The sequence below is a fragment of the Heliangelus exortis genome, chromosome 2 (genome assembly GCF_036169615.1).
Source record: "Heliangelus exortis chromosome 2, bHelExo1.hap1, whole genome shotgun sequence".
NCBI lineage: Eukaryota > Metazoa > Chordata > Aves > Apodiformes > Trochilidae > Heliangelus > Heliangelus exortis.
In genome coordinates, this window is record NC_092423.1 from 104,156,783 (window position 1) to 104,184,036 (window position 27,254).

At 42.5% G+C, this 27,254-nt stretch overlaps 1 protein-coding gene across 2 annotated transcripts in view; it reads left to right on the top strand.

Moving 5' to 3' along the window:
- CABLES1 (Cdk5 and Abl enzyme substrate 1) overlaps positions 1-27,254 on the top strand; it is a 74,907-nt gene that overhangs the window by 24,695 nt on the left and 22,958 nt on the right. The window contains exons 2-4 of one of the 2 annotated variants that reach the window (XM_071737306.1): positions 10,881-10,952; positions 13,228-13,320; positions 19,999-20,076. In XM_071737306.1, coding sequence (XP_071593407.1) covers positions 10,881-10,952; positions 13,228-13,320; positions 19,999-20,076 — 243 coding nt within the window. The remainder of the gene's footprint in view (positions 1-10,880; positions 10,953-13,227; positions 13,321-19,998; positions 20,077-27,254) is intronic. The other variant, XM_071737307.1, reaches the window with a different exon arrangement.

Genomic DNA, 27,254 nt, shown 5'->3' on the forward strand with positions numbered 1-27,254 from the left:
GAGATCAGTAAAAAACTGCCCCTCCTGGGACTTCTGTCATTTTTTAGGCATTTTGCCCCCACCTCTGATGTGTAGGCCCCCATCTGAATGAATGTACAAGGTGTATAAATTCACCACAGGCAGCTTAACATTTGTGTTAGCAATTTGTGATGAGAAGAGCTGGGCAACCCAGATCCTCCAGACTTCCCATAATGTTAGGGTGTGAACCTGTTCTCAATTAATCATCTCTCCCAGAAGATGGGTTGCATCTATATCATTAATGTGCTTTATCTATTTGTTTTCTTATATGCACTGTAGATAAGATCAGGTCAAGGGATCACAAGACATTTGAAGTGGATCACTGTGACATTAGGGGTAGGTCAGCCAAACTCTTCTTCATTGCATAACATGGATGCAAACCTTTTGAGTGTGCTGGAGAGAGACTAAATGTGCTGGGAGTCATCACTGGAATTATTTGGTACAGCAATCAGTGTACTTCAGGAGGGCTGCCTGCTTTTGCATATGCCTGAGCTGTTGTTTTTGGTATTTTTGTCAAGGAATGGCTGTACATGGAGATACTGAACAAAGCACTGGCATGGGTGAACCAAGGCAGTGAAGCCAAGTTTGTAAATGTGAAGTGTGGGTCTTGTGCTGCCTTCTAATAATGATGGTCTTAAAGCAGCCCTGTAAGTTGTGCTTTGGCCAGATTTGTCACTATGAGATGCTTTTTATTCCTTTGATAAGAAAAAATATCAGTAGACATAGTGTAGAAGAGTGCTCTGGTAGCTTTCCTCACTTTGGTGTGTTGAAGCTGCAAGTTGGAGTGGAGTAAAATTAGACTTAGAATTAGAATTAGAATAGAAAAGAATATTCCAGTTGGAAGGGACTTGCAATGGTCATCTATTCCAACTGTCTGACCACTTCAGGGCTCAAGAAAAGTTTAAGTTCAGGCCATTATCCAGGTTTTTTGGAGGGTCCTCCCTCCCCCAGATGATTCAAAACTTATGTCTCAGTACTGGGCACTTGCTGGCCAGCCAACTGGTTGGCACTGAGAAAAATCCAATTCATTAATAAGTTAGTAGCTAAGTAGAAGGCAGCGCAGATGACCAGAATAAGCATTATTTCTCTGCATCTGAGAAGCCAGTACTTTGGTGGTATGTGGGAAACATAAAAAAGGCCATAAATTTGGCTTTCAAGTCTTCACATCTATCTGTTTCTGGGGTGGCAGAGCAACATGTGTTCCCTACGTGAGTGGGGACAGCGCTCTTTAAAGAGGCTTTTTTGTGGTAGAGAGTAGGGCAGATGTTTTCTGAGCCTCCAGCCTCTGCCAGCCAGGGTGTATGCTTTCGGGGAAGTATTGATCCTGGGAAAAGTAGATCCCATGCCTGTGGATGTAGGCTGCATTTGGCAAATCAATGATAAGTTCATTAGGGTGATTGCTGGGTGAAAATACTTGCTTAGTGGGAGCAGGGAGAAATGAAGGCTCCTGGCAGAGATCTGAATGCTTAGGTGTCACCCTCTGAACTGTGATTCTTCGTGTGTGTACCTGTGATGAGCTGTACCACTGTGTTTGGTTCATAGCTGGGCTTTTACCCTGTGTATCATATGAGCTAAATGTTCTGAATGGAGTAAACCAGTTTCTGAAAACATTTAAATTTTTAATAGAGATCTGTACCAGGAGAGAGCAACCTCAGGCTGGGAATGTGCCAATTACAGTGCGCTGTGCTGAGCAAGAGATTACAACAGGGAGAGAAGAAAATGATCTAATCCTTTGCTACCACCTATCAACACAGTGCCTGGTAACAGGAAGATATGCTCAGTCACACTGGCAGGGACAGAGGGAAAAAGGAGGTAGTTTGCTTTTTCCAGAGCAGTTATGGTGGTTATCTCCAGGATTTGTCACCAGTGAGAGGAGGAGGAGAGAAGAACAGAGCTCTCTTTTGCCAGCTGCAGGCCCACAGGCTGGCAGGCACATTGAGGCAGTTCTGCTGGACAGTAAGGATCTTCCTTTACCATAATAATGGATCTTATATTTTTTTGTACTCAAATGTCTTAGGCATTCAGACTGTGTGAAGTAGCAGGCAAGAAGGCATTAATCCCCATGGATGTAGTAATATTTATAATTATGGTACTGGGCTGTCTTGTGTTATCACAGATAACCATTAGTGTACCCAGTCCTGAATATCTGAGCTATCCAGTATTTGACTTCTCTGAGCAATATGAATCAGCTTGGGCTTTAGCAATTCATGGCCAGGGAAAGGAGGGCATTGACTCCTGGGTATGTAACAGGATGGTGGGAAAAGTGCCTGATCCCAAGGGAATTTGAAGCAAGTGTTCCCAGAACTAAATCCGAAGTATGCACCAGTAAGCACTCTGATTGCCACCACCTGTGCCAGCATTCATATCTCATGCATGAGATGTTTCATGCTGGCTTTCACTTGTTTGGTTTGGTGTTCACATCCTGCTTACACAGGGAACTGTCTTTTTGCCATTAAAATAACTTTGTGCGGGCAATTCACAGTGACTAGGATACATTTTTTTAGCAATACTATTTGTTATTGTCTGCTTAGTTCTTTTCTGAGTCTAATGTGAAGGTGTGGGGCTGCTGAATATGTTTTCCCAGTTAGCATATGGAATCAAGGCAGGGATATGAGGTAGGGCTCCAGGTAACCTAAGAAATACTGTTAATGAAATAAAAGGAAAAGAAACAGGAAAAAGGAGACATTTTAATTGCATAGCTAGGTATGTAGGCTAGAATTAGTCTTTTTTTCAGATAGCTTAGTAGTCCATATATGTGTTTCCATGTGTTACAGTATCTACCACGTGTAGCCTTGACTTGCAAGTGAATTTCTTAGTTAATTCCAAAACTTTGCCTGCTCTGCATTGTGGGATTTGATACTTGGAAAACTGGTTTTCCAGTGTGGCTTTCTGAAGTAGTGTCCTCAGTTTAAGTGCTGATTCTTTATTTTATTTCTTAGGAGTAGGCATAGGTGTGCTTAGCATCTAACTTGTAAGATATGTTGCTGGTGGACAGACCTAAATATTCATCATTTTATGGTGCACAGAGTTTGGCAGGCAGAAAAAACCCACAAAAAATCTGCAAGATTAATGTTGATCAGACAAAGGCTACTATAAGGGTTTTATTGTAGAGAAAGGATGGAGTATTGGTATGTTCTTTACAGTGCTATTGTATCAGCTTTGGCAAGCATCTGTATTTTCATAAGGACAGAAGATAAATCTTGGTGCTTGCTCCTTTGCTAGTTTTGTGTGTCTTTAATTAAGCTTGTGCCCACTGATGTCTTTCCATGATAATATGTGTTAGGTTATGAGGTAATGGCTGTTCTGAAAAATATAACTGTGGCAGTGTTCAGGCATATTCAAAATAAATCACTGTGCACCAGCCTTCTGGAAGCTATCACATTGCTGCAGTCAGTAAAGTGAAGACTGAATCTGTAAATCATTGGTTACAGATAACAGGGGATGTAGATTTTAGACACTTCAGGAACTGCTGAAATCTCTGATGTCTTTAAGTGAGTTTTACTGAACTGCAGCTGTAGTTCCTCATTATGGCTTGGGCAGAGCCAACAGTAGCAAGACTGGGTACAGAGGCAGCTGCCTGGAGAGGGAAGACGGTAGGTTCCAAACAAAATCCATCTTCAGTGAATTCAGAATCCAGCTGGGGAAGGTGAAAATGAAAGGGCCCCCGGAATCAACAATATATGGTGATTGCTCTGCATTTTCCCTAGAATCAACCCTGTTTTTTCGTTCACTAGAGATTTCATATCAGTGCCTAATTTTAAATGCATTTCCTCCCAGAATCATGTCTTCTAGCAAGACTATAATTAATGTATCAATTTGAATGGTGTAGGATGCTACAAAAACCCTAAAACCCAGTTCTTCCATACCTTCTGTTTTTCTGCACACAGGCATATACATGTTCACACTTTTGTCAGTCAACAGCTTACTTTTCAGTAATTCTAGTGTAAGTCTCCTGTCTTCAGTGCTGTATCTGATATAACCAGACCCAGATGATTCCACTGGGACATTTGGACAGAACTATGCTAGAAGTGTGTGGGCTATTTGACAAATCATTACATTGCTACACTGTGAAAGGTCACTGGGATGCTTCAGTATTGTCACGTTCATTTCCTTCATTCTGATTTCTGTCTTTTTGTGCTCTGCATTTGACATGAGTAAGATTTGTACACACAGAAAAACCCTTGCCTTCAGGATGTCAGTGTAGGTATCTTTGAGGCTGAGTTGCTAATGTGCAGACAGGTGAACAGGCAGCAGTTTGAGTGCTGTATATTTTGAAGCTTCTGCCTTGGGTGTTGTACGAGGATTATGCTTGTAGAAGGAGTTGGATGGCAATATAGATAGGATACTCAGTGCAGGGAGGGCATGTGGTTTAGGAGGAGTCTGGCATGGAAGGATGTTCCTGCTATACCTCTCCCCTCATCCCCATGTTTTCTGCTCATCAGTTCTGCGTGCCCCTGAAAGGTTGATGGAGACCAACGAGGCATTTGCCGTGGCATTATTCTTCTAATTATTGCCAGCTTAAGGTTTGGTGGCCTCTGCTTGCAACACATATCCCAAGAGGGGCAGGTCCTTGGGGGTCCTGCTAGCTCAGGTTTTTCTGTGTCAGAGACTTTCCTTCATATCCCACTGCAGAAGGCTGTGGTCTTCAGCTGTGCTTGCAACCCACCTGCCTGCACATAGGTAACAGCTAAGTGGAGATTTCTAGGTGTATTATTTGTATATTTGGGCTGGACTGTTGAACAAACAAAATAACCTGTTTTCAGCATGCACCAGATGCTTTTATCTCCTGTTAGGGATAGCTTTGCCAATACACAATAAAAAGAGTTTGATGTTCTTTGCAGAGTGGTTCTGCTGCGTAATTGTGATAGCACACAATTAAATAATGCTTTTTGTGGATTTGGGTAGCTCCTGGAAATGCTGTTTTCCTTAATAATTTTTAACGGTCTTGGGGATTGTTTTTCCTGTGTTTGTCCTCCTGTGATATTGGCAAAAGATCGGAAGAAAATGAGCTGGGACATAGGAATCCCAGTAAAAACTTCAGAGGGAGGGTGAGAGGTGACTCATTAGTGGACCTTTCATCTGGGTTCATGCAGGGTCATGGAGTCAGGGGTCAGGAAGTGAATGGGTATTCATACACAGCTGATGTCTTGAATAATATTTCAGAAGAATCTATTAATTGACAGCAGCTTAGCTTGGGAGTTTGGGCAGAGGAGTTCAGCTAGCAGGCTGACAGGGAGTCATATATATTACCAGTAATAATATGCATATTTTAATATATATTTATTTGTAATATATAACATACACACTTTTAATCTTTCCATTCTGGTGCCTAGAAGCCTGATCTTAGGTCTTGTTAAATTCTGTCCTTGTTTCCCATGTACTTTTTAAGCCAGTTTGGTGCTGGAAGGAACGATATGAAGCAAAATCAAAAACCAGCTCTGTGCTCTGTTGTTTCTTTAGCATCGCAGTAATTGCTCTGCCTGGTTTGACCTATGGGAGTTTCATGTGTTTTGTTTGCAAAGGACTTTTTTGGCTTTTGGGCAAGAAGAGCTCCTCATGGAGTCCAGAGCTGGCACCTTTCAGAAAGGATGGCAGAGGAAGACCCTCCACTTACACCTACAGGCAAACCCTGAGATGATCTCATTCCCCATTGCTGCAGATTTCATAGTCACTTTCTTTCCTCTCCCCTTATCTACATATCTAGAGTAGTCCTGCTCTGGGTAGGATACATCTTTTGTGATAAAGGTACAATGAAAACATGGAATTCAGCATTTTCCAAGTGTCCGTCAGTCATCTTGTTCTTGTCTGATGATCCCAAACCACAATATTAGAAACACAGTTTTGACCAGAAGGTAACAAGCCTGGTGTTTCTGCCCCATGGCTCTTGTTCATGCACATTGTTTTTTCCTGGCCACCTGGAGGGAGGAGGTGACCCACTGGGCATGTGAACTACCAAGTCTTCAGCTGCTGAAAGGTCTTTGCCCTCCAGGTTCTGCCATCAGTGTTGGGGCAACTGGCAGATGTTCAGGTGATGAATACTCATCTCATCATCACCACATCTCTGAAGAGGTTCAGTTGTCCCAGACACAGTGGAGAAGCTTGTCCTTAGGGATGCTTTTGTTCTGGAAGCCAGTGGCACCCACGCTACTGGCTTCAACTATTGTAGATTTGTAATCTTAACAGAAGCAGGGGGGAATCTACACCCACAACTTTCAGAAAAATCAGGCGTATTTAAAATGCAGGTTTTTTCCTCCTGGTTTTGTAGCTGTGCTAGAAAGTCATTACACACGGATTTATTTATCATTATCTCTTATATTATTGTCTTCCTTCCTTCCTTCCTGGATGAATTTATCCAGTGTTCTGATTGCAGCTCTGTTTTTTTATCACCTCCTGTCTATGGGGCTTAAGACTTTGTATGTTTAGCATAATTGAGCTGAATTTTTTGCAACAGTTGACAGTGAAGATAATTTTCCACTGGCTGATGTGTTTGTTGTAGGGAATCTTTTTGCAGATTACTCACTCTGGCTATTTGCTCTTTTGATTACAGGCCTGCTTTATTTTATTTGTATTTTTTTTATTTTATCTGTCCTTGTATTTTATTCCATTTTTGCAACTGAGCCACGTGGTAATCTGACTTTGGAGAAGGGAAGCAAAGCATTTTAGATTTTAAGAAGTGTATACAGAGATTCAGACAGCTGGTCAAAGATAAATCCAGTATGCAGAAAGGGTCATGAATATCTTAGAGAACAGCCTTTTAAAATACCAGGGCATAAAATATCTCTTTAGTTGCCTTCTTTGGACAGGGCCTGGGATTTGATTGTAGGATATCGATTATTTCTGAGCTCACAAAACAATTGCACAGGGAACAGGGAGGACACAGGAAAAAGAAATATTTTAAACAGTAATTTAAGGGAAAATGGTATCACAGGATATTAAAACAAATAAATTTGGTAAGTTGCATGAGACATGCAGCCAACAGTGTCCTGCAGGGGCTGATTGTTAGAACTAGGAGGTCACCATCTTTCCAGAGCTGAAGTTCTATGAGTGTGGCAGCTCGGGGAGAGAGGGCTGAGTTTGGTATACCTGGGATGTGGTGGCTAAACTAGAAGGGATTTTTTTAAAGCTGTTCATGAACAAGGAGAAATTAACATTTTTACTGAAACATCTTTAGTTTTGTTATTAAGGGCAGTTGTGGTTTAGTGCGTGTTCTCTGCCTGCTACAAACTCTGCACAGGTTTTAAAGCATTTAATGTTGAAAATGCATCTGCCTAAAGATTTATCACAAAGCCTGAACCCTCTCTGAGTCACATTGTGCTATTTTGGTTTTGTCTGTGTATTGGTACTCTTCCTTAACAACAGAAGGATTTTCTACTAGTTATGGTTGAAATAGGACATTTTTTTATAAAATAGATATCAACACAGCTTTATGTAAGAATGGTTGTGGTGTGTGATATTAAAAAGTTTTAATTATTTCAGTGCACATGGCTATGTATACCACCTGCTATAGCATGTTCATCAATTTTTGAAAAAAACCAACCTTTTAGAAGTTGTATAGAGAAACCCTGACTGCTTGCCTGCAGAAAGAAAGATGATGAATTGCTTTAAATATTAAACACCAGTTGAGACAATTAATTTTTAATGAAGACAATGAAAAACTGGTTTTGCTTGTATTCCCTGAAATGACCTTTCAAAAGCTTTGCTTTTCCGAAAATATTTTTTTTTCCTCTGTGTGTGGCACAGGATGTGACTTGGCTCACAGCAGGTGGGTTCATTAGTTGGCATTTCTGGTATAATATGCAGCTGCGGAAAGCTTATAAATATTGGTATTTAGGTCATCTTAATTAGGCCTCTAAACAAAGATTTAAGGTAAAGTGGAATAACTGCACATACTTCATTGAGGCTGAGCTTCTTCAATGAGAAGAGGGTGCAATTCCCAGGCAGAATGAACTGATTTCACCAGAATTGCTGCAAATCCACCTCACTGGTGCTCCTGTGGTTGCATAGGGAGCTGAACTGATTAAAATGAGTGATTTTGGGGATAGGTAGAAGGTGAGGCAGTTTTCCACTGGATTGGATGCTGGACTGGATATTCTCACTCTAAATGCTCGCAGTGCCAGCACAGGAAGGAGACTGGGCTGGGGCATCCCCCATTTATATCACTGCAGACTTCTGTGACCCGTGGTTCTTCATTGCTGGTGATCTGGGGAAGTTTGATCTGCTTTTTTCCTTCCTCCTTTCCTGGATGAATTTATCCAGAGTCATGCTTATTTTTACACCAGTTCAGCAGGAGCTCAGGTATCAAGTGCTCCTCTCCCAGTCTTGGGTGAGCAAAGAGCTTCCCCCCCCCCCACACTTCTCCCCCCCTTCTTTGTGCAGTCTCCCTTGTCATGTTAGGTCCCCAAAATACTGCAAAATTACTACTGGTGAAAATCAGTGCAAGCTCATCTGTGTCAGGAGGGGTGGCAGCGATTCCCATCCAGCCTGTCTGGCACTTGAGGTTAACAAGCAAATAAAAACAGGAGGCAGCATCACTGGTGCTGGGTTTAAGAAGTCAGGACCAGCAAGGGAAGCCAGAGGAATCTGAACACTCAGCAGGCAACTGGATGACCAGCATTTAAAGCTGCCCTGAAGCTGGTGAACTGCAGTTGTGTGTATTTCTGCCACCCAATGCATCTACCTTAGTAATGGATACAAATGTCTGCCCGGCCACTGGCAGTGAAGTTGAGGATGATACCTAAATTTGGGTGAGGGGAGGATTGGAGGAGGGTAGCAGTGGCAGCTGGAATATGTATCTGGTTTTGTACAAGCACCTTACAGTATAGTATCTAAGAAGTATCTAGGAGAAATGTGACTATTTTGATAAATTTAACAATGAGAAGGTGGCAAAGTTGTGCTGCTGTTTTCCTCTCCTTGACTGAAAACTTGCAAAATATGCTTATGATGTAACCCCACAAGATGGGAAGGTACCATAATTTAAGTGTGTTATTAAGCTAATGGTATACAAAGAGGTATTAAAAAGCAACATTTATCATCTGCTGCATCAGTGGTGCTGGTAGTTGAAACTACCAACTTTTTTTTATGGACCAATCTCACTGGAAGTGTAGGGGAGCTCCTCCCGGTCTGAATTTGTCCCTCTAAGAGCATCTCTGTGTCCTCTGACTGTGGATAGAACCAAGGGAGCACCCATGGGCACCCATTTGGTCTCATCTCCTTTGTCCAGTGTGTACAAGTTCAGCACACTCTGAAATGCAGAGTTTATTTTTTCTTAGCATTTTGAAGGTGTATCCTGTCTTGCACCAGATCTTCTCAAAATCTAGCTTAGACAAAGCCTGAGGGGATTTAGGTTTGCATATTTTCCTAAGAGGATTATACTTCACACTTATTTACTCTATAAATCGTTTTGAGGTTTTTTTTTTTAATGATTTTTCCAAGTATACAAAAACCCCACATACGCATTCAAACTATCCTGAAATGCGTTGTCTGTGGATTAGTGATAGAAATCTGGTGTTTGAACTAGTAGTAAACTGAATCACTGAACCTCAGGGTTATTTTGAACTGAAAAACATTTTGGTAATCAGATTTACAGCATGGCTGCAGGAACAGTTGTAGCAGCACAACTGGAAGGGCTAGCAAATTACAAGAAGGATTAAGAGCTGCTTATGCTGGCATCACAGAAAACAATTTATGGTGAAAATTCAGCCCAAGAATAAATTAATGAGCACCCTTCAAGTACAGGTGTGCTCATAGCACACTTTAGATTCTGGAAAGTATTTACTTGCAGCTCAAGGGAGTAAGGCAGCTCGGTGGGATGGGTATTAATAGAAACTGGGGTAAATATGGTGGTAGTCTATGAGGACCTTCATTGTTTAAGTTCCTACTCATAAAATTACTGGTGAGGCACTGCACACCTCGACTGTGCTCCCTAGGACTTACAGGTGCTGACACTCCTTGTGCTGTTGCAGCTGCTTAACACCCACCAAACTGGGTCATTTTGATGACTGCCAGCTTAGGTTTTTATTATGTGCCCGGGGTTGGATGTATCTTACACATTTAGTGTTTGCATTTACAGTGTTTTTTTGAGGGCTTGGTACAGCTCCTAGTTCTGTGTTGCCATTGGGGTGTTTGGAGGTTGTGCAGAGCCAGTTGCAGGTAAAACCAAGCCTTTACTGAACTTTTTCCCTGCCCACTAGAACAATAAGGAAATGTGACATGCTAAGATTTCCTTTACTTCATTTCACTGAAGCTGGAGGAGGGATCTGACTCAGCTGTAGAAAAATGGTTTAAAACAGGACTAAACTCATCTGCGCTGCTCAGAGCTCCCTTTGTTTGTGCCCAGTGACAGCTCTGTCATCTTTCACATCTCTTCAATCATTCCTCACAGGAGTGATGAGATGGACATCACTGAGAAATGAGTGGCATTTATTTGACAAAAAGGGCAAGGGGCAAGAGAGAAGTGTCCCCTGTGGCAGCATGAACATTGGACAGTCTCTGCATATCTACATCTGCATTATTTTCTCGAAGAACTGCATTTGTAACATCTCAAGCTGTACCACAGTATGTGTAGGACTGGTGTTTTGATGGGTGTTAAACCCCTGAGGGAAGGAAAACACGAAAGCAGAAACTTAGGAGGAGCTGTTGGGAAGTTTTAAAATCTGTTTTGCTATAGAAGCTTGTAGGGAGTAAGTTTGCTTCTGGCTGAGATCAAATCGCTTTAGTAAGGTAAGGAGAACAGAAGACAATGGGTTATTATCTGAAGGTACCATGTGGCTAAGGGTGGTTTGTGGGTTACTGAATAACAGCTCTGAGAACTTTCTCATGCCCTCTAACCCATGGTGATATTTTGTGTTCTGTTTGCTCTGCAGGCGTCGGCTGATCTCCCAGCGATCTTCTCTGGAGACTCTGGAGGACATCGAGGAAAATGCACCCCTGCGGAGGTCATTTTATTTATTCCCTCTCTGATTACTTGTCTGTAAGGCACACACACGGATAGACTTGCTTTACCTCCTCATGTTGAAAAGTAGCTGGGTGTTTGTGTTCTTCATAGTCAGTAAAGGTCTTGAAGTCTCACACACCCTGCAAGGTGGTAGGTGACATGAATTACATATTCCCTGGCTTTAGGTCATGAAGTAAAAAATCAGAATTTAAATTAAATGTCAGGAAATAAAAAGTCAGATTTGATTAGTAGAGAGGTTTAGTTGTCACTAACAGGAATGACTAGCTTCTCACACAGTACCTTTAAAAAGTAAGCACAGCTGCTGTAATAAAGTAAGCATTTAAAGACTAATATTTTTAGTAATCTTATTTTCTATGGATTTTTATTACTTGTTCTCTTGGTACACACATTCTTACTTTAGTAACCAGCATTACTGTCTCTCTGTGTTGGCTGGTAGATTTGTTACTGCTACTTCACTAGTAAATCTGCCCCCATCCTTATTATACCAGCAGCTTCAGTGCAGTTTTATTTCTGCATTCAGGAGGCTGAAGCTTCTCTTGGGACCACAGTAATTAGTCACCAGGCAGTCCTCTGGGGTGATGGAAAATGGAGCAACTGCTTCAGAGTTCAGACACGGGCTGATCAGTAATCTCACCTATGTGTGGTACACTTCCAGGTCAGCTGTTTAGCAGGGAAACAGCTTAATTTTAAATGTCTCCTTATCTTGGGACCTGTAATTCAGCTGGTTTATATTGATATTTAGCCTATAGACTTGTTTATCCACATGCAAATTGGCTGTCTCTCCCTACCTTGAATCAAAGACTTTATTAGCAGGGGCTGTACCAACTGGCCTGTTACCAAGGCTTGATTGTTTTTACCAGGCTTACTGTTGAATGCTTAGCAGCATGTTATGAAGCATTCTCATAAATTATTCAAACAAGTATAATTGGCAAAAGTTATAAACGAAGTATGGTTTGCAAGGCAGTGTTCTTATTTGCTAATTTGCAGAAGTGGTGGTTGAACCTCTCTCTTGGTATTTTCCCTGTGAAGAAGCTAACAAGGCTAATCATAACCAGTATATGGGGGGGATTTCGAGGATTTTACTAATAGGAGGAAGGCAGAAGTGAGAGTTACAGGGTCCCCCTCTCAGGGTGTGCCCATGTAGCATGACAGCATTTGGGGACACCAAAGGGGACTGGCAGCCCCTGGTGGCTTGAGACCGGTGATCTGTGGTTTCAGTCCAACAGAAGGACCTCTTGGGGTTGGGAAGCTGCTGAACTCTGCTCATAGGAGAGGGTGGGAAAAATGGGTTAGGGGGCCTCAACACAGAGGGACTGTGGCTGGTCCCGTGTGCCAGTGGAAGATGCTTGTCCCTTAGCTCCCACAAAGGATGCAGCAGTTGCATCCCCGCCGCACAGCGAGCGCAGGAGTTATCTCCGGTGCCTGCACCCCGTGCCGTGCGATGCAACAAAACAGCACTGAGATGAAACAGAGAAAGCTTTCACATGCCTTGTGGTTTCAGCTGAATAAAATGAGCAAGGCTGGAAGGGATGGGGGGGGGGGGGGAATATTGCTGTTTGTCTCTTCTCTCTTCCCTCTGGCAATTTCTTTCTCTAACCGCAATTTTAAAAGTGCGTTCAGATGTAAAATAGATTTAAGGATTAATGTTTTGAAGAATTTTTTTTTTTTTCATGAGGTAATTTATTTTATTTTTAGTTGTTTTGTAGGCTGTCAGGATTGTGAAAAGTAGTATTTAGACTTAAAAGCAAATAGGAATTATCCTTGCAAATGAGAGATTTAAAATCTTTCCAAAATTAAAACAAGAGAGAACTTTTCTCAATAGCTATTTTATCAAAGCTGAGGAGAACACAAAACTGTGGGTGTTGGTGTGAGAGGGGAAAATTGCATATTTACTAGGTTTTGGTTTAGTTATTTTTTTTTCCTCTGAAAGCTTGGGCTAAGCTGTCACAGCAGATTACAGGAAGTTTTATTTTGCTGAGATTTTTTTTTTATGATGTGTTTTTTTTGCATGAAGGGAGGGGTGGTGGTGCCTTTTCTTATTATTATTTTAAATATTGTTTTTTATTCGAGCTGTCGCATTTCCAGACTTATTGTCTTTATTGTTCTTGCTGATTCCTAACACTGGGTGACTTGAATCATTTGTCTCGTCTTTCCTTCCTGCCTTTGTGTAGACTTCTTGGCTCTGCAGCAGGGAACTGAGTACTTTTATTTTTTTTCTTTCCCCCCCCCCCTTCCCCAACTGATTTATTTTTCAGATGTCGGACACTCTCAGGATCACCCAGACCAAAGAACTTTAAGAAGGTTCATTTTATCAAGAACATGCGGCAGCATGACACCAGGAATGGCAGGTACTGTGCATCCAAAGGCTGCTTCTGCAAAGGCAATCCCTGGGGTGTGAGGGAAAGGGCAGAGTCAGCATCCCCATGCAGTCCAAGGGTGCAGTGTGCCATTGCCACTTACCACATACCTGCCTTTTAAAATAGTCTGTGAAGGCACAGGTTGCAAGGCACACTCTTTCCTCGGGTGAAGTGCAAGTCAGTGGAAGTGCTAGCCTATGGATTTTTAAAGTTTTTGTCCCTGTAATACAAAAAACTTGCATAAAATGGAAATGAGTTGGGGCTCACTCCAACTTACAGGCGCACGATTTGGTTGTGTTTCTGGGAGCAAGGTGCAAAGTGTGAGAGGGGTGCAGAGCTGACTCTGTTTGGAATAAGTTTTACCAATGGCTGAATGATATTTCAGGATCTGTTAGTGTGTGTAGGTAAGTGTATGTGTCAAGATATTTGGGTTGTCAGGAGGCTGGACGCTTACAAGACAAACAACTCAAGAAAACAGCTTCAGGGAAAGGTATTAAAGTTATCCCCAGTCTTACAAGATAAATTATAAACATGGCAGATCTCAATCCCACTGCTGTATCCTCCCTGATACAAAGTGCTGGTTGGTAAACACACAGCTGGGGATGGTTGTGGCAAGGTGAGAAGGGGGATCCTTGTTTTCAGGGCAGATGCAGGCAGCAGGGCACCCAAGGGATGCATGAGAGCTGCAGCTGTGGTGTGCAGTGCCTGGATGGCAGCTGTAGGTACCAGTGGGACCTGTTCAGCAGCAGTCAGATGGGACTTCCATTATTACAAGGGCAGAGTGCCTGTTGTGGTTTTCCCATCAGCAAAATAGGTTATTTATTGCAGTATCACCCAGCTCAGAAGTCAAACTAGCTTATAAAGAAGACACCTGCCCTCTCTGTTTTTTTTTTCACAAAACTATTTCCTTGTGTGCCTCATGACTTTATTCTTGTCCTTCCAAGCTTGATTAGGTTTGAAAGAGGTTACCTGAACAGGTTGCATGTAGACTAAACCACCCTCCTGAGGGCTGACACCTGCACTTACCTGGTGTCATACACCTGCCATGGGCAAGAACCATGTATGTTCCTGTGGACTGATTTGTGCACATAGCCTGTGGTTTTCATCAAACATGGAACCAGGTCAATAGAAATTCTGACATTACACAGGCTCTATAAATTGAATTCTGGTAGGTGCAAAATTTTCCCCCGTGTTTATTCTTACACATACAATTAAATGAAGTGAAAGGTAGTAATCAACATAAGTACTGCAGAAGGTGGCTCTGAGAGATGACGGCTCTTTTGAAACAGCTTTTGTAGCAAACAAGTACATGAGAGAACTGTCGATTTAACTATTGTCTGACCAGCAGCTGATTATAGTCTTTACAACTATAAAGACTTTACTACACGTGGAATCAAACACTGAAAAGCAGCCCTCTAATTTTAGTCTGTTTTGTGCATAAAGATATGTACACCCTGGGAATTTCTTATAACAAAAAAACCTTACTCATAAAGTTATTGTGCAAATTGCGCAGAGAATGAGTAATTTCTGAGATGCATATGTAAAATACATCCATGAAATTGTTAGAAGCATTACCTGTGAAGAGAGAATTTCATCTTAGTTTATGTATCGGTCATTATGTCTGATAATATAACTGAATATTTTTCTTGGTAAGAAAACAGTGAGTAAGCTTTTGTTATTCAACTGGCTGCTTATCTTTATCAGCAGACACAGTTTTCCAGAATATTTCCATAACAATAATAAAGATCCCTTTATCTAGAATACAGATACAATGCACAGTTTTGGAAATGCTTTTTGTCCTGTGGACAAAGCCACAGCAATATTAGCTAAAAATAAAATGCAAAATCAACAATTTGTGCCACCCCTAATGCCAGCTAAGACTAGGAGTAAAGTAAGTAATCTGAGCACCTGTTTTTCAGGGGATCTGGGTGCTGTTGCAGTCGCTGAAGTTAGTAGGCATTTTGGGTGAAAAGGACCTTTGAAAGATGAGGTGGATCTTCTTCATGTATTAATCTGAAAATCAACAGTTTCTGAGTACTTGGAGAGATTTGATGTCCTTGTGACATGGTATTGCACAATATTGCAGTGGGTAGAAAGCCCCCCAGCCTGTAGCTAGAGCATGGTCATGCAGGTGCTGTGCTGGGATGGAGTCAGGCTCAGGAGCTCTTTCCAACCCCCCTGACCTTTCCGTTGTGGCTTGATGGCCTTTCAATTAACTTGAGCAACCCAGCTTTGAAAACATCTTCATAGAATATATTTTTGAGTGGTGAATTTGATAGCTTGAGCTGCAGTACAGCGAGCGCTGTCAGTAATCATTTCAATGGCGTGTGGCTGCGAGTGTCACAGCAAAGATAACAGCAGCCTGGGTGATAGCTTGGGCCTCATTTCTCCATTAACTGCCCTTATTTGCAGCTCTCAGCCTGTGAAGAGAGGTGTCCTTGTTCTGTAACACGGAGAGCTCTTCCTCTCTCAGCCTGGGGGTAACATGCACTGAGCAGCAATGCTGTACATCCAGCCTTCAGCAGTCCAACGGTGAGGCAGGACCAGCTGTGCTTAGAATAAGAGTTCAGCTACTTCACTATGGAGAAAAAACACCTGGACCCAGGGGCCCAGCTTATCAGCCAGTCCTTGTAAAGCTTCCTGTTGATGGTTCTGTGTGCTGGTTAAACCGGTTCCTTTGGATTTGTAGGACTTGGCTTAATAAAGGACGTGGAAAACTAGGTTTCCTAGAGCGTATTATCAAAGCATCTTGTAAAATAGCACAAAATACATTTTCCCATTAAAAGACAAAGACAAGACATCCCTAACTTACAAATTAGCACAGATAGCAACAGGTATGTGGTTTTACCCCCTTTACTTAGCACGTTTATTGATGGTCTCTTCCATAAATTGTGAAGCAGATTTCCTATCCATCAGAAACAGGCCACCAGAACAGCAAACCAAGCCAGCTGAGCAAAAAATTCATGGTGAGAACAGGATAAGAACATTTCTGGAGTCATCCTGCATGTAGCAGATACAAACACAGTAAAACAGTGCTCCTTGCCCACCCCAGGGCTATTGCATTCTCTTTTTTTTTTTTGTTAGTAAGTGTACAGTTCCATTCCAAGGCTAAACAGCATCCATTAGGGTATGAAGAGTCTGGTTTGCTGCCTTTTTAATTGTGGAAATGCACACCCATGCACTCTCAAGAGGTTTACTCTTTGCAGTGTTCTCACTGTTCATTCTTTCCCTCAGCCCTTTGGTGCAACACAATCAAACTTAGACAGACGCTGAAGAAAACAGACATTATTCTTCTTAAAGTCAAAGAAATTACTGATTCTGTTGAAAGCCTTGTGCTCAGTAAGGTTTTGTGTTTCTGTAGCATACACCTCATTAAAGAAATTGGAAGATTAGCTTGAACACCTGTCTTGCAAAATAAAGGTTGCTCTGAGCCATAGTAATTAATACAACTTTCTGTTGAAATGTGAAAATCAGAGAGTGAAAACCTTTTCATGATGTAATTTTAAACATGCCTAGGTGGCACAGTGGTAGTCAGGGCTCAGAAATCCATTCCAACTCAAGCTGCTTCTGATGTTGGAGACACCTCATTCAGAGCTGTCCAGTGTTGTAGACACCCTCAAGAGCTGAAATCTAGGAAAATGCTTTTATCTTATAAACAATTTAATTTTCTTGAGCATCACTGGGCCTCCACCACAATTTCTTCTCCAAAGTACATTTTGTGACAAGTTTCTGGACTTTCTGTTTCAGCAAAGCATTGCAGGCCCTCCATTTGTTTTTTTTTTAATTTTTTTTTTTTTTTTTTTTTTTTTTTTTTTTTTTTGGTGTACATATCTAAATAAAAAACTGTTTTATCCTTTATGGTGAGCTTCTGGCCACTGCCTTCCTTCCTGCTCTTCCAGTCCAGCATTGCAGATAAGGCTTTGTGTCATCCTGGCAGTGGAGGCCATGGATGCCCAGGAGATGTTTATGTTAAGAGGCTCCCCCAGTTAGTGGAGAGAAGCAGTACTTGGGTCCCAAGGGAAAGAAATCTGCAGAAAAGTAGAAGCTGGTGATTTTGATTTCTTTTCTGATCTGATTACTTCCTATATACACAGCAAATTTTCCTGGGGTAACTTTCCCACTTTTGCCTCTGCTTGTGGGTATGGAAGCATCAGTTTGTTTTTCTTAAAGAGTTAGTTTTTGGGTTTTTTTTAGGGAGGTGTAAGGCGTTGGTGGAAGAGCTGTATTTCCAGAAACAGACAGAGGGAGCGGGGTGGAATACACTTAGTGGGTACTGTGGTTTTCCAAATTCAAAGATGCTTTCTGATGTCAGCCTCAAGATCTGTGCCAAGTTTCATACATCAGCAAACAAGGCTTCCAGTGAACAAGCAAGCTGTTGTGAGTAGTAACTATTCAGCAATAAGCAGTGTCATGCACAAAATTAATCATATGCCAGGGTTTTTTTGCTTGTGGACTGCCTTTTTCGAATGCAAAAAAATTATTTCCCCTACTTTATAACTTACTGATGCACTCTGAGACTGTTTTGTAGGCTCTGAGATATTTACCATATGTAAGGGGTGTTAGTAGCATTCAGGCAAATGATGAGGACATATTTTATCTGCTGCAGGAGAATTCCTAATGCCACGTGCATGTTCAATATTAGAAACCTTCCTTTATTCAAGGGTAAATACCACTTTGCCTTTAAGCAAGCTTTTAAGGAAGAAAATAGGATTGCTATTACAGAATAATCCCGTAGAAGAAAAAGTGATTGTTCTGAATTTTTGCACATTTTTTCCAAGCATTACATGCAGGAGCTTTCTCGAGGATCTAAACTTTTTCCAAGCGCTAAGACTAAGTTGATCCCATAAGGAAATAGCCTTTAACAAGAGCATAACTGGTACAAGATTTATAGGTGCATATGGTGGGTTTTGGACAGTAAAGAAAAAATAGTGTGCTAGGGCTTGTTGTCCAACCTTGATCAGTATGGGAAAAATGATGAAAAATACAGGTGAAATCCTCACATACAGATCTGTGGCATGCAATATCAGAAAAATCAATGTTGGGGAGCAGAGCAAGAAAGGGCAATAGCCCTGATAGCCAACCTCGAAGTAGCTCCTAGCATTTGGACCACAAGGGGAGATTTTTAGGAAGTTAAAACATCAGTAAATTATAATACCAATCAGATCAGAAGATAGCACAAATTGCCATCACCATATGTTAGAGGAATTTGAGGGGATGCAGCCTGTTGGCCAACTTTAGAGGGAAGAATGTTAGTTTTAGTGTACATTGCTCTATTGTACAATTGTTGGTGTCCTGGATATAATAAGGAAAAAGGATATATTTACGGTTAGTTATTTATTGGCATTTTATATCTTACATCTTTATCTAGCTTCTCTTGGCTTCTTGCTAATCTGCATCTTCCCAGAAGTAAAATTCTGTATCTCTTGGTAGTCCACATAGTTTTTTGGAAAGTGAGTCTTGACCTCAAGGTGGCTTCAGTGTTGCTTAATGATATGTCAGATCTTAATGGCTGAAGGTAATAGTGTGGCTGTAAAACAGATAGGTTGCTCTAAGGTATTTGATTTAATGCCACACAGTGATTTTGCAGATGATGTAGGTATTGGGAACCTGGTTAAAAATACAAAGTGTTTACTGTAAGAGTGGCCTGGATTCTGAGATAAACTCTGTGCAGGGAGATAACATGTTCTTTCACTTAGCCAAATATTGAGCTACCTGCTTATAAGGAGTGAAAAGCAAGCCATGCTTACAGGAGGAGGCATTCCTGACAATTAGTGACCAAGATAGATACGGTGCTGGAGGAGAAGGGGCAAGGAGCTGTGGGATCAGTCATGCCTGAGTGTCAGTGCAACATCATAACTGAGATTACTGATGTGATTGGTGAATGCAGAGGCTGGTGAGTTGTCAGGGCTAGATACTGATCTTAAAGGTAAAACAGAAAGATGTGATGTTTGTATCTGCCACCTGTGCAACTGCTGAGGCCCAGAAACCAAGAAGGCTAATGGAAGAAAAATGGAGAAAACCTAAGGAGGAGCCTGAAAAAGAGTGAAAGGATCTGAAAGCTTATGATAATAGAAAACTTTGTGTACAAATCAGGATACTGAAGAAGCAGAAAGCTGAATGAAAACCAAGGAAGTCCTTTGGTTTAGCAGAGAAAGGCCATGACCAGCAGATGGAAATTCTTGTCCAGTAAGTTCAGACTCTCAAGTCAGCCCCAGAGTTGTCATGTGCATTGCCAGTGGTTGTCGGTGTGCATCACCTGGGTTGCTGTTGGATTTGTCACTTTAGTGTCAGCCCTAGTGGTCAGTTGTCAGAACAGCTTGTTGCCTCTCTGGGTAGACTCCTTTCACTAGGACTCCTTTTCCTAGAAAAACATCTGTCCTGGATTTCAAGTTATATCTTCAGGATAGTCTTCCTAGAAAGCCTGTAGAGAGGATGGGACTCCACTACTCCTTTTCTGTGTAACGTATGGCACAGGCTGCAGCACTTCTGGAAAGACTCAGTAGCATGGTACTCTACTTGTGAGATAAAAAAAAAGAGGAGGGAGAAGTCATTTGTGATGGAAGTTTTATGGTTACAAATTCCTCAGCGGTAACACCTGTTGCTTTGCTTATTGTGGTGGGATTTTTAAATTTTAGTCTTTGATTTCTTTTATTTTCTTTTATATTTTAGAATAGTCCTTATCAGCAGCAGAAGATCCTTCTGCAGCATATTTTCAGTGCTGCCATATCGAGACTGTACCCAAGTCGGGTATGTATATTTATACATGTACTACATAGTCTTTCTGGGCCTGCATGTAGACCTGTATTGGAAAACAGCATGATGGAAGCTAATGCTTTTACATATCTGCTCTGAGAAGAGATAAATGCACTTAGATATTTGACTTGTGGAAGATTACCAGGTTAAAAACATAGCCCCCAGTCCCCCAGTTTATTTATATGTGTTGTGGTATCTTTAATTATTAAACCGGAGAAAACTCCCCCCTTGAAATCAATGTTCATGACAAATGCACTCATTTTAGTATTCTGACTTCACTTGTCTTTGACAAAACAAGTGCTCTAGACAGCACAACTTTTATTTCATAAGCAGTCTTAGCATTCTTGTTCTTCCATGCAAACACGGTGCTACTGTATATAGATTTCCAGAACTACAGAGGAATATTTGGATGTAAATATAATACCTTTTTGTTTTACATTTAGCCTTTGATTAAGTTATTCGGTCAGCAAAAACAATTATTTTAGCTATAATACCATACAGGTTCTTAACAGGTGTAAGCACTAAACGTCTGTGGAGCTGTGCATCCCTCAATGTGCTGAGACATTAAACCTCCAATAGAAAAGTTTATTCAGATTCAAACAGTTCTCCAGAGACTGAGAAGGCTTTTTGCTCTTCCACTGAAACTGCAGAAGTGGAAAAAACTGGATTTGGCTCGGACATGATGTCTGTCAGACTCTGGCACGTGACTTGTTGGGTGCCTTCTGAGGCAGCACTACAGGACCAGGAAGGGCAATGTGGGTTGATGGCAGCTCCATAATTCTGAGAGTTGCCTGTAGGTAGGATCTATTGGCAGAAAATTTGGGGGACTGAAACAGGACTGATACATGGAGGTGGGTTTGAAAGACCCACAGATCATCTGGAGTCAAATTTACCCAGTGCATGAGGGATGGATTTGCCTTATATTTTTCATCCGTCTATTTAATTCTGTAGAATGATTCACCACAAGCTGCTTGTGCATCAGCTATTCAGAACAAAGGGGGATTATTTTTAATGCACCAAGGAAAGGAGGCACCTTTGTAGGAAAGTTGACTTGCTCTCGTATCTCTTACAGTAAATTTTTTCCCTTAATTAAACTGGGATTACACATCAGGTGAATTCTTGACAGACCGGCAGCTTTGTTTGTTCTTCTTGGGTACACTGTCATTCATTTATGGGCATTGCCCTGTGGAAATTGCCTCTTTATTGAAAATTGAATGTATTTTGAAATTCTGATGACTGGTTGTACTTTCTAAATTAGATCAGTAATGAGCCCAGCTGCAAACTTAAATACTATTTCAGCATGTAATGTCTTGTACCATGCTTGCGCAGCAAGAAAGCTTGGGATGAGAAGGTAGCAAGTGCCAGTGCAAAACAATCCAGCCCTGTTCCCTTTGTGAAAAAGCCAAGATTAAAAAAAAAATTTAAAAATCAAAAATGTCCTCTGTCCTCCTTCCAGAGCATCACAGGAAGAGAGAAACAATTCCATAGCACCTCCTTCCAGGAACAGCTGGTGCAAAGAACAGATGAAGCAGTATAGCATAAACTGTAGCCACTCTGTTCAGGCTGCACAGTGTTTGCTTACTTCATTGCACATTTTGAATGTGTGGTTGAAGAGGGGGAGGGACACTGGTACCCTTCTGAAGTACTGTAGTGAGACAGCATCCTTTATATCTGCTTTCTCTAAATCCCTGATTGCTGATGTCTGTCCCTGGTCGTAGCTGGTTTATGTTGAGCAAACATTGTTAAATAGTTTACAGAAAGAAACAACTAGTTGCTGGGAACCTTGGGCATGCCTGCAATTAGCTTTGGAGTAAGCACTGGCAGGAGCAGGGTGGACATGCATGTAGGGGAGACTCTTCCGTGTGAGAATAGCACGTGGTGGAGCTGCTGCTGCTTTTCCGTCTCGGCTCCAACACGCAGGCACTGTGGCCATCGAGTAGATCTGTAGGCACAGCTGTGTTTTGGAGAGGCTGCCAGCCCCTATTATGTTGTAGGCAACACAGAAGAGCTCTACTGTGTTGATGCTGGCAGCTAAACTGCACTGGCGGATCGATTTTAAAAACCAAACCTGTCTGCAGTCACAACTAAACTCTGCCAGGGTGGGTGAGGCAGCATCACCCCTCACCAACAAGGTGCAAGCAGTGTGCTCTAGACTGTGGGCCATGCTTGCCCAGCTGTCACACTGAGGTCAAACTACAGTAGCAATAATCACAGAATCATAGATTAGTTTGGGTTGGAAGATCCTCTGATTCCACCTTCCCTGCCATGGGCAGGGACAGCTCCCAGTAGACCAGGTCTCTCAAAAGTCCCATCCAGCCTGGCCTTGAACACTTTGGGGGATGGGGTGGCAACCTGTTCCAGTGTCTCACCACCCTCATAGCAAAGAATTTCTTCCCATTGTCTAGCTTAAAATCTCCCCTCTTCCAGTTTTAAGCCATTATGCCTTGTCCTGTCACTACATTCCCTTGAAGAAGTTCCACTCCAGCTTTCCTGTAGCCCCTTCAAGTACTGGAAGGCCACTATAATGTCTCCCTGGAGCCTTTTCTTCTCCAGGCTGAACAAACTCAACTCTCACAGGCTGTCTTCACAGGAGAGATGCTCTGTGAACAGGATCATGTTCATAGCCTTTCAATGGGCTCGCTTCAGCAGTTCAGTGTCCTACTTTTGTAGGGAGCTACAGAACTGGACACAGTACATGGGGTGGGGTCTCAGCAGAGCAGAGCAGAGCAGAGGAGGAGAGTCCCCTCCCTTGAACTGCTGCTGGCCACAACTCTTTTGATGTAGCCCAGGACAGCACTGGCTTTCTGGCCTGCAAGCTCACCCTGCTGGCTGATGTTGAGCTTCTGTTCAACAAGCACCCCCAAGTCCTTTTCCTCAGGGCTGTTCTCAACCAATTCACCCAGGTGTAATCATGCTTGGGATTGCCCCAGCCCAAGCAGAGGACCTTGTACTTGGCCTTGTTGAACTTCATGAGATTGTCTTGGGCCCACTTCTCAAGCCTGTCAGAAATCCTTCCCAAACCCCTAAACTGTGTTTTTAAGTGGTTGTACAAATATAAATGAAGGTCTGGGTGGTGCAGGAGTGGGAACTATGGAAGTGCATGAGAGGATGAAATTTGAGCTGTCCCCTGGAATGTTTCCCAAATCCCCCTCCCTGGCAGCCAGAGTGTAGCTCACTGGGGTGTAGCTGGCAGCAGGATTTTGGAGGGAAAAGTACTTCAAAGTGGCACAGAGGCTACTGGTGATGATGGCAGTTCTTGCCACCGTGGTTTCAGAAGATCAATCCGGTGGTACCCCAGAAGGACACCGTGTACCAGAGGAATAATGCTCTCTGGTTTTCTCTGTTAGGCTGAAGAGAAGCAAAAGTACAAAGCACAGTGACATGATGGGGAGAAAAAAGTAATGAACAGAAAAAATCACTAGAATTTTCTGTCCTCAGGATTTTCTCTGCACCTTGTATCTGACAGAAATCTAATGCTTTCCTTTGCAGTACTTTTGCGCAAAGGGAAAGGAGAGAATTAATACTAAATTGACAAAGATTTTGAGGTGTGTTATCTCCAGCTGGAGTCACTGAGAGGCAGGTACTTTTGTGGGTCTGAGCCAGAAATTGTCCTCTCTGTGTTTGACTGCATTAATATTGCCAGCATCTTTGCTGGTGGTGTGCAGACAGTCACAGCTTCACATGTTTCCATGGCCAAGGGTAGGGTAATGGGCAGGACCAGAACTTGCTTTTTGTCCTCCATCTAGACCAGCAGATGAGCTGTGAGTACAGACATAGCTGGGTGAAAGCAATGTAAGGAAGGCTATACTGCTGCAGATGTACTGAGCATATTGCTTGCTGGCTTCCCTTGGCCCCCAGTGTCCTTGGGCTGCTACAGGACCCTGCCCAGGGTGTCGTGGTAGCTGAGGGCAGTGATGGGAAGGTTGCTCTGTACTGAAAGCATTGTAGCAGTGTTACTGCCTCTGTTATTAAATTAACAGACACACAAATTAACAGACACACAAACCCATGATCATACCAGGCTAGTCAGCAGAGGCAGGTAGCACCTACAGGATCCAGCAACACTGATAATGTTGTCTGAATGCTTGGCTTTGAGTGTATTTTTATGACATACAAAGTCACTCTATGGTGCATGGCTTAGAAGAGGCAACCCAACTGCTGGTGGTCGTATTGCAGGATTGCTCTTAGTTGCTAATCTTGTGTGTTGGAAAACTTCATGACTAAAGGGTTTTCATGATCTGAATTTTTCTGTGGAACAAAATCTAGCTCACCCATGAAACACACATGGAGTTACCACACAGAGATTTTGTAGGGAAGTTTACAAATGAAATAAATGTGTGATGAAATGCAGCAGTGACTGCTGAACATTTTTTTCCACTGTAGAGAGATACTTGTGCTTTATAAAAATTGTTTCTCCTCTCCTTTTTCACCATTCACTGATGTTATACTATGGATCATGTTGACATCCCAGTACTCTTTAATAATACTTAAAATTTGAAGCATCATATGTAATGGTATGATAATACTATTCTTCAAGTTCCTCTTTCTTATTTAAAAGTTATACTCCAAAAGATGTAAGAGCTGCTTTGTGAAGGGTATTGAAACTGGATTTCTGGCTCAGTATCCACTTTATATCTTCTTTGCAGGAGATGAATGAATAGTTCTTCAGAATAGTTCTTCATATAATTCTTCAGAAGGGCTTAAAATGGGAGGTAATGCCAGTTACTAGAGGTGCACCTTGTGCAACCTCTGAGCTGCTGTGGCACACACCTTCCTTGTCAAAGGTTGTCATGGTAGAAGCTCACAGCAAGTGGAGCTGAGCCTTGTTTCTGTTCCTCTTCCAGGACAGGGGAAGATGCCTCAGGTCACCAGAAAACAGTTGTCCCATGACACAGGCACTCAGCATGTGCACACACACATGTGCATGGACCTGCTCTGGGCCCTCAGAGGGGATTCGTGTCACAGCAGACCAAAGAGAGGAGCCATTTGCAGATAGATTAAACACGACTGGAAGGAATTATTCATTTGGAGATGGTCTTTAGATGGTTTGAGGTGACTTGGATTTCAGCCCTTTGAGACAGGAGCTTGGGATCAGACACAGCAGGTATTAACCTTTTAGCCATTAGTTGGGTCATACTTCAGGTGCCAGAGTCCCTGCACATGTCCCCAGACAGGAACTGGTACAGCCAGGCTCTCCCTTGCAGCCAGCACAGGGAAGGTGTCTGCAGGTGTCTGCCCACCACAGTCCCCAGCAGTATCCATGCAAGGGAGCTCTGCAGACCCTCCATGTGGCACCAGCCAGGATGGAGAAGGACCAGGTACAGCTCTGCCTCCAGGTAGCTGACTTGGAAAAGGCAGATTTCCTGGACAAGGGAAGAGGAGGATACATTCTCCGTGGCTTGCCTGCCCTTGGAGCTTTTCTGGGCACCCTTTCAACTTCCAAGGAGATGGTACAGCTCTGGCAGTCCCCATGGGTGTTGTTGGAGTCACTCCATGTGTCCTGCAGGACATGGTCCAGTTCTGGGCCCCTCAGTTCAGGAAGGAGATTGAGGTGCTGGAGCAGGTCCAGAGAAGAGCAAGGAGGCTGGGAAGGGATCCAGCACAAGTCCTGTGAGGAAGGGCTGAGGGAGCTGGGGGTGTTCAGTCTGGAGAAGAGGAGGCTCAGAGGAGACCTCATCACTCTCTACAACTCCCTGAAAGGAGGGGGTAGCTGGGGGGGGGTTGGTCTCTTCTCCCAGGCAGCTCCCAGTAAGACAAGAGGGCATGGACTTAAGCTCTGCCAGGGGAGGTTTAGGTTGGATATTAGGAAGAAATTCTTTACAGAGAGGGTGATCAGGCATTGGAATGGGCTGCCCAGGGAGGTGGTGGATTCTCCATCCCCAGAGGTTTTTAAGAAGAGACTGATGTGGCACTCAGTGCCATGGTCTGGTAACCACAGTGGGGGTGGATTAAGGGTTGATATGACTTGATGATATCAGAGGTCCTTTCCAACCTGGCTGATTCTGTCATTCTATGGTGGCCTGCAGAAAGGTTCTGCGTATGCTTGTAGCCAACTGAGAGCAATCCAGTTCTCCAGTTCTCATTAGTATTTTAGGGTGCCTTGGCTTTTTCAAAAAAAGAGATGGCAATGTATGTCTGTCACTGTTAGGAGTGTAATAAAGGAGGAAGCAGGTACCGTGTTGTCTTTCCCCCCAAGAAAATAAGTTAGTGCAGTTATTTGGTTTTATAGTTCAGTTGGGTTGTGGGCTTATTTTTTCTTTGGCGTGCATCATTGTGGTTACTAATCTAAAAACATGGTTTTGAAAAGGGACTTTTTAGTCTTGTTTTTGCTAATGGCTAAAAAACATTCACAGATTGAAATCATACCTACTATGATGATATTTTATTTTGTGATGTTGTAAGAACCTTTTATTAGCTTCCAAGTTCCTGTGAATTCCTTCCCATAAGATGGATATAGAGGATGCGGGGGGGGAGAGCTGCTAGTGTTGTGAGGATGCAACACTGCTAGTCCTACATTCAGCTCTTAGGCACAGAGCTCACAGGGGCTGACTGCCAGAGGAGCTAGAGGTGATGAGCACAGGACAGAAAATCCAGAGCATCAGATAGTGTGTGTCCTTATAAGACCAATTCACCTCATTTTTTATTCTCCATGGCAGTGAATTCATTAAGTGGTTGGAAACTTACTGAAAAAGGCATAGCTGCTGAATATTGCTGTCTTGACAAGAATATAGGTATTCATCTGACTGAACTTGCCTCCAGTTAAGGGAAATAATACAATATGAGTAATGGAATGGATTCAAGCCCAGGTAACAAACCATTCTTCTGAAGTAAAGCAGCAGCTCGCTAGATGAAACCAATTTGTGTCCCTCTCAGCAATGCTACAAACCAGCTTCATCCTGTTTCTAAAGATAAATCATGACTGAACTTAACTTTTAATTTCACTAAGTGCTGGCCAGAACACGAAGGAGTTCAGTAATGCTGCCAGCAAGAGGTTTTCAATACCATCACCCTAAACAAGTAGCCACAATGATCAGTGGGCCCATAGGCTGAGCATTCGCAGAGGTCTTTGTTACCTCAGCTCTGAAATCTTTGTTTCATCTCCAGTGTTTAAACTGGGTGAGAAAGTCAGATGCAAAATGAGGCAAAAAGAAGCATTTAGATGAGGTTGTCTT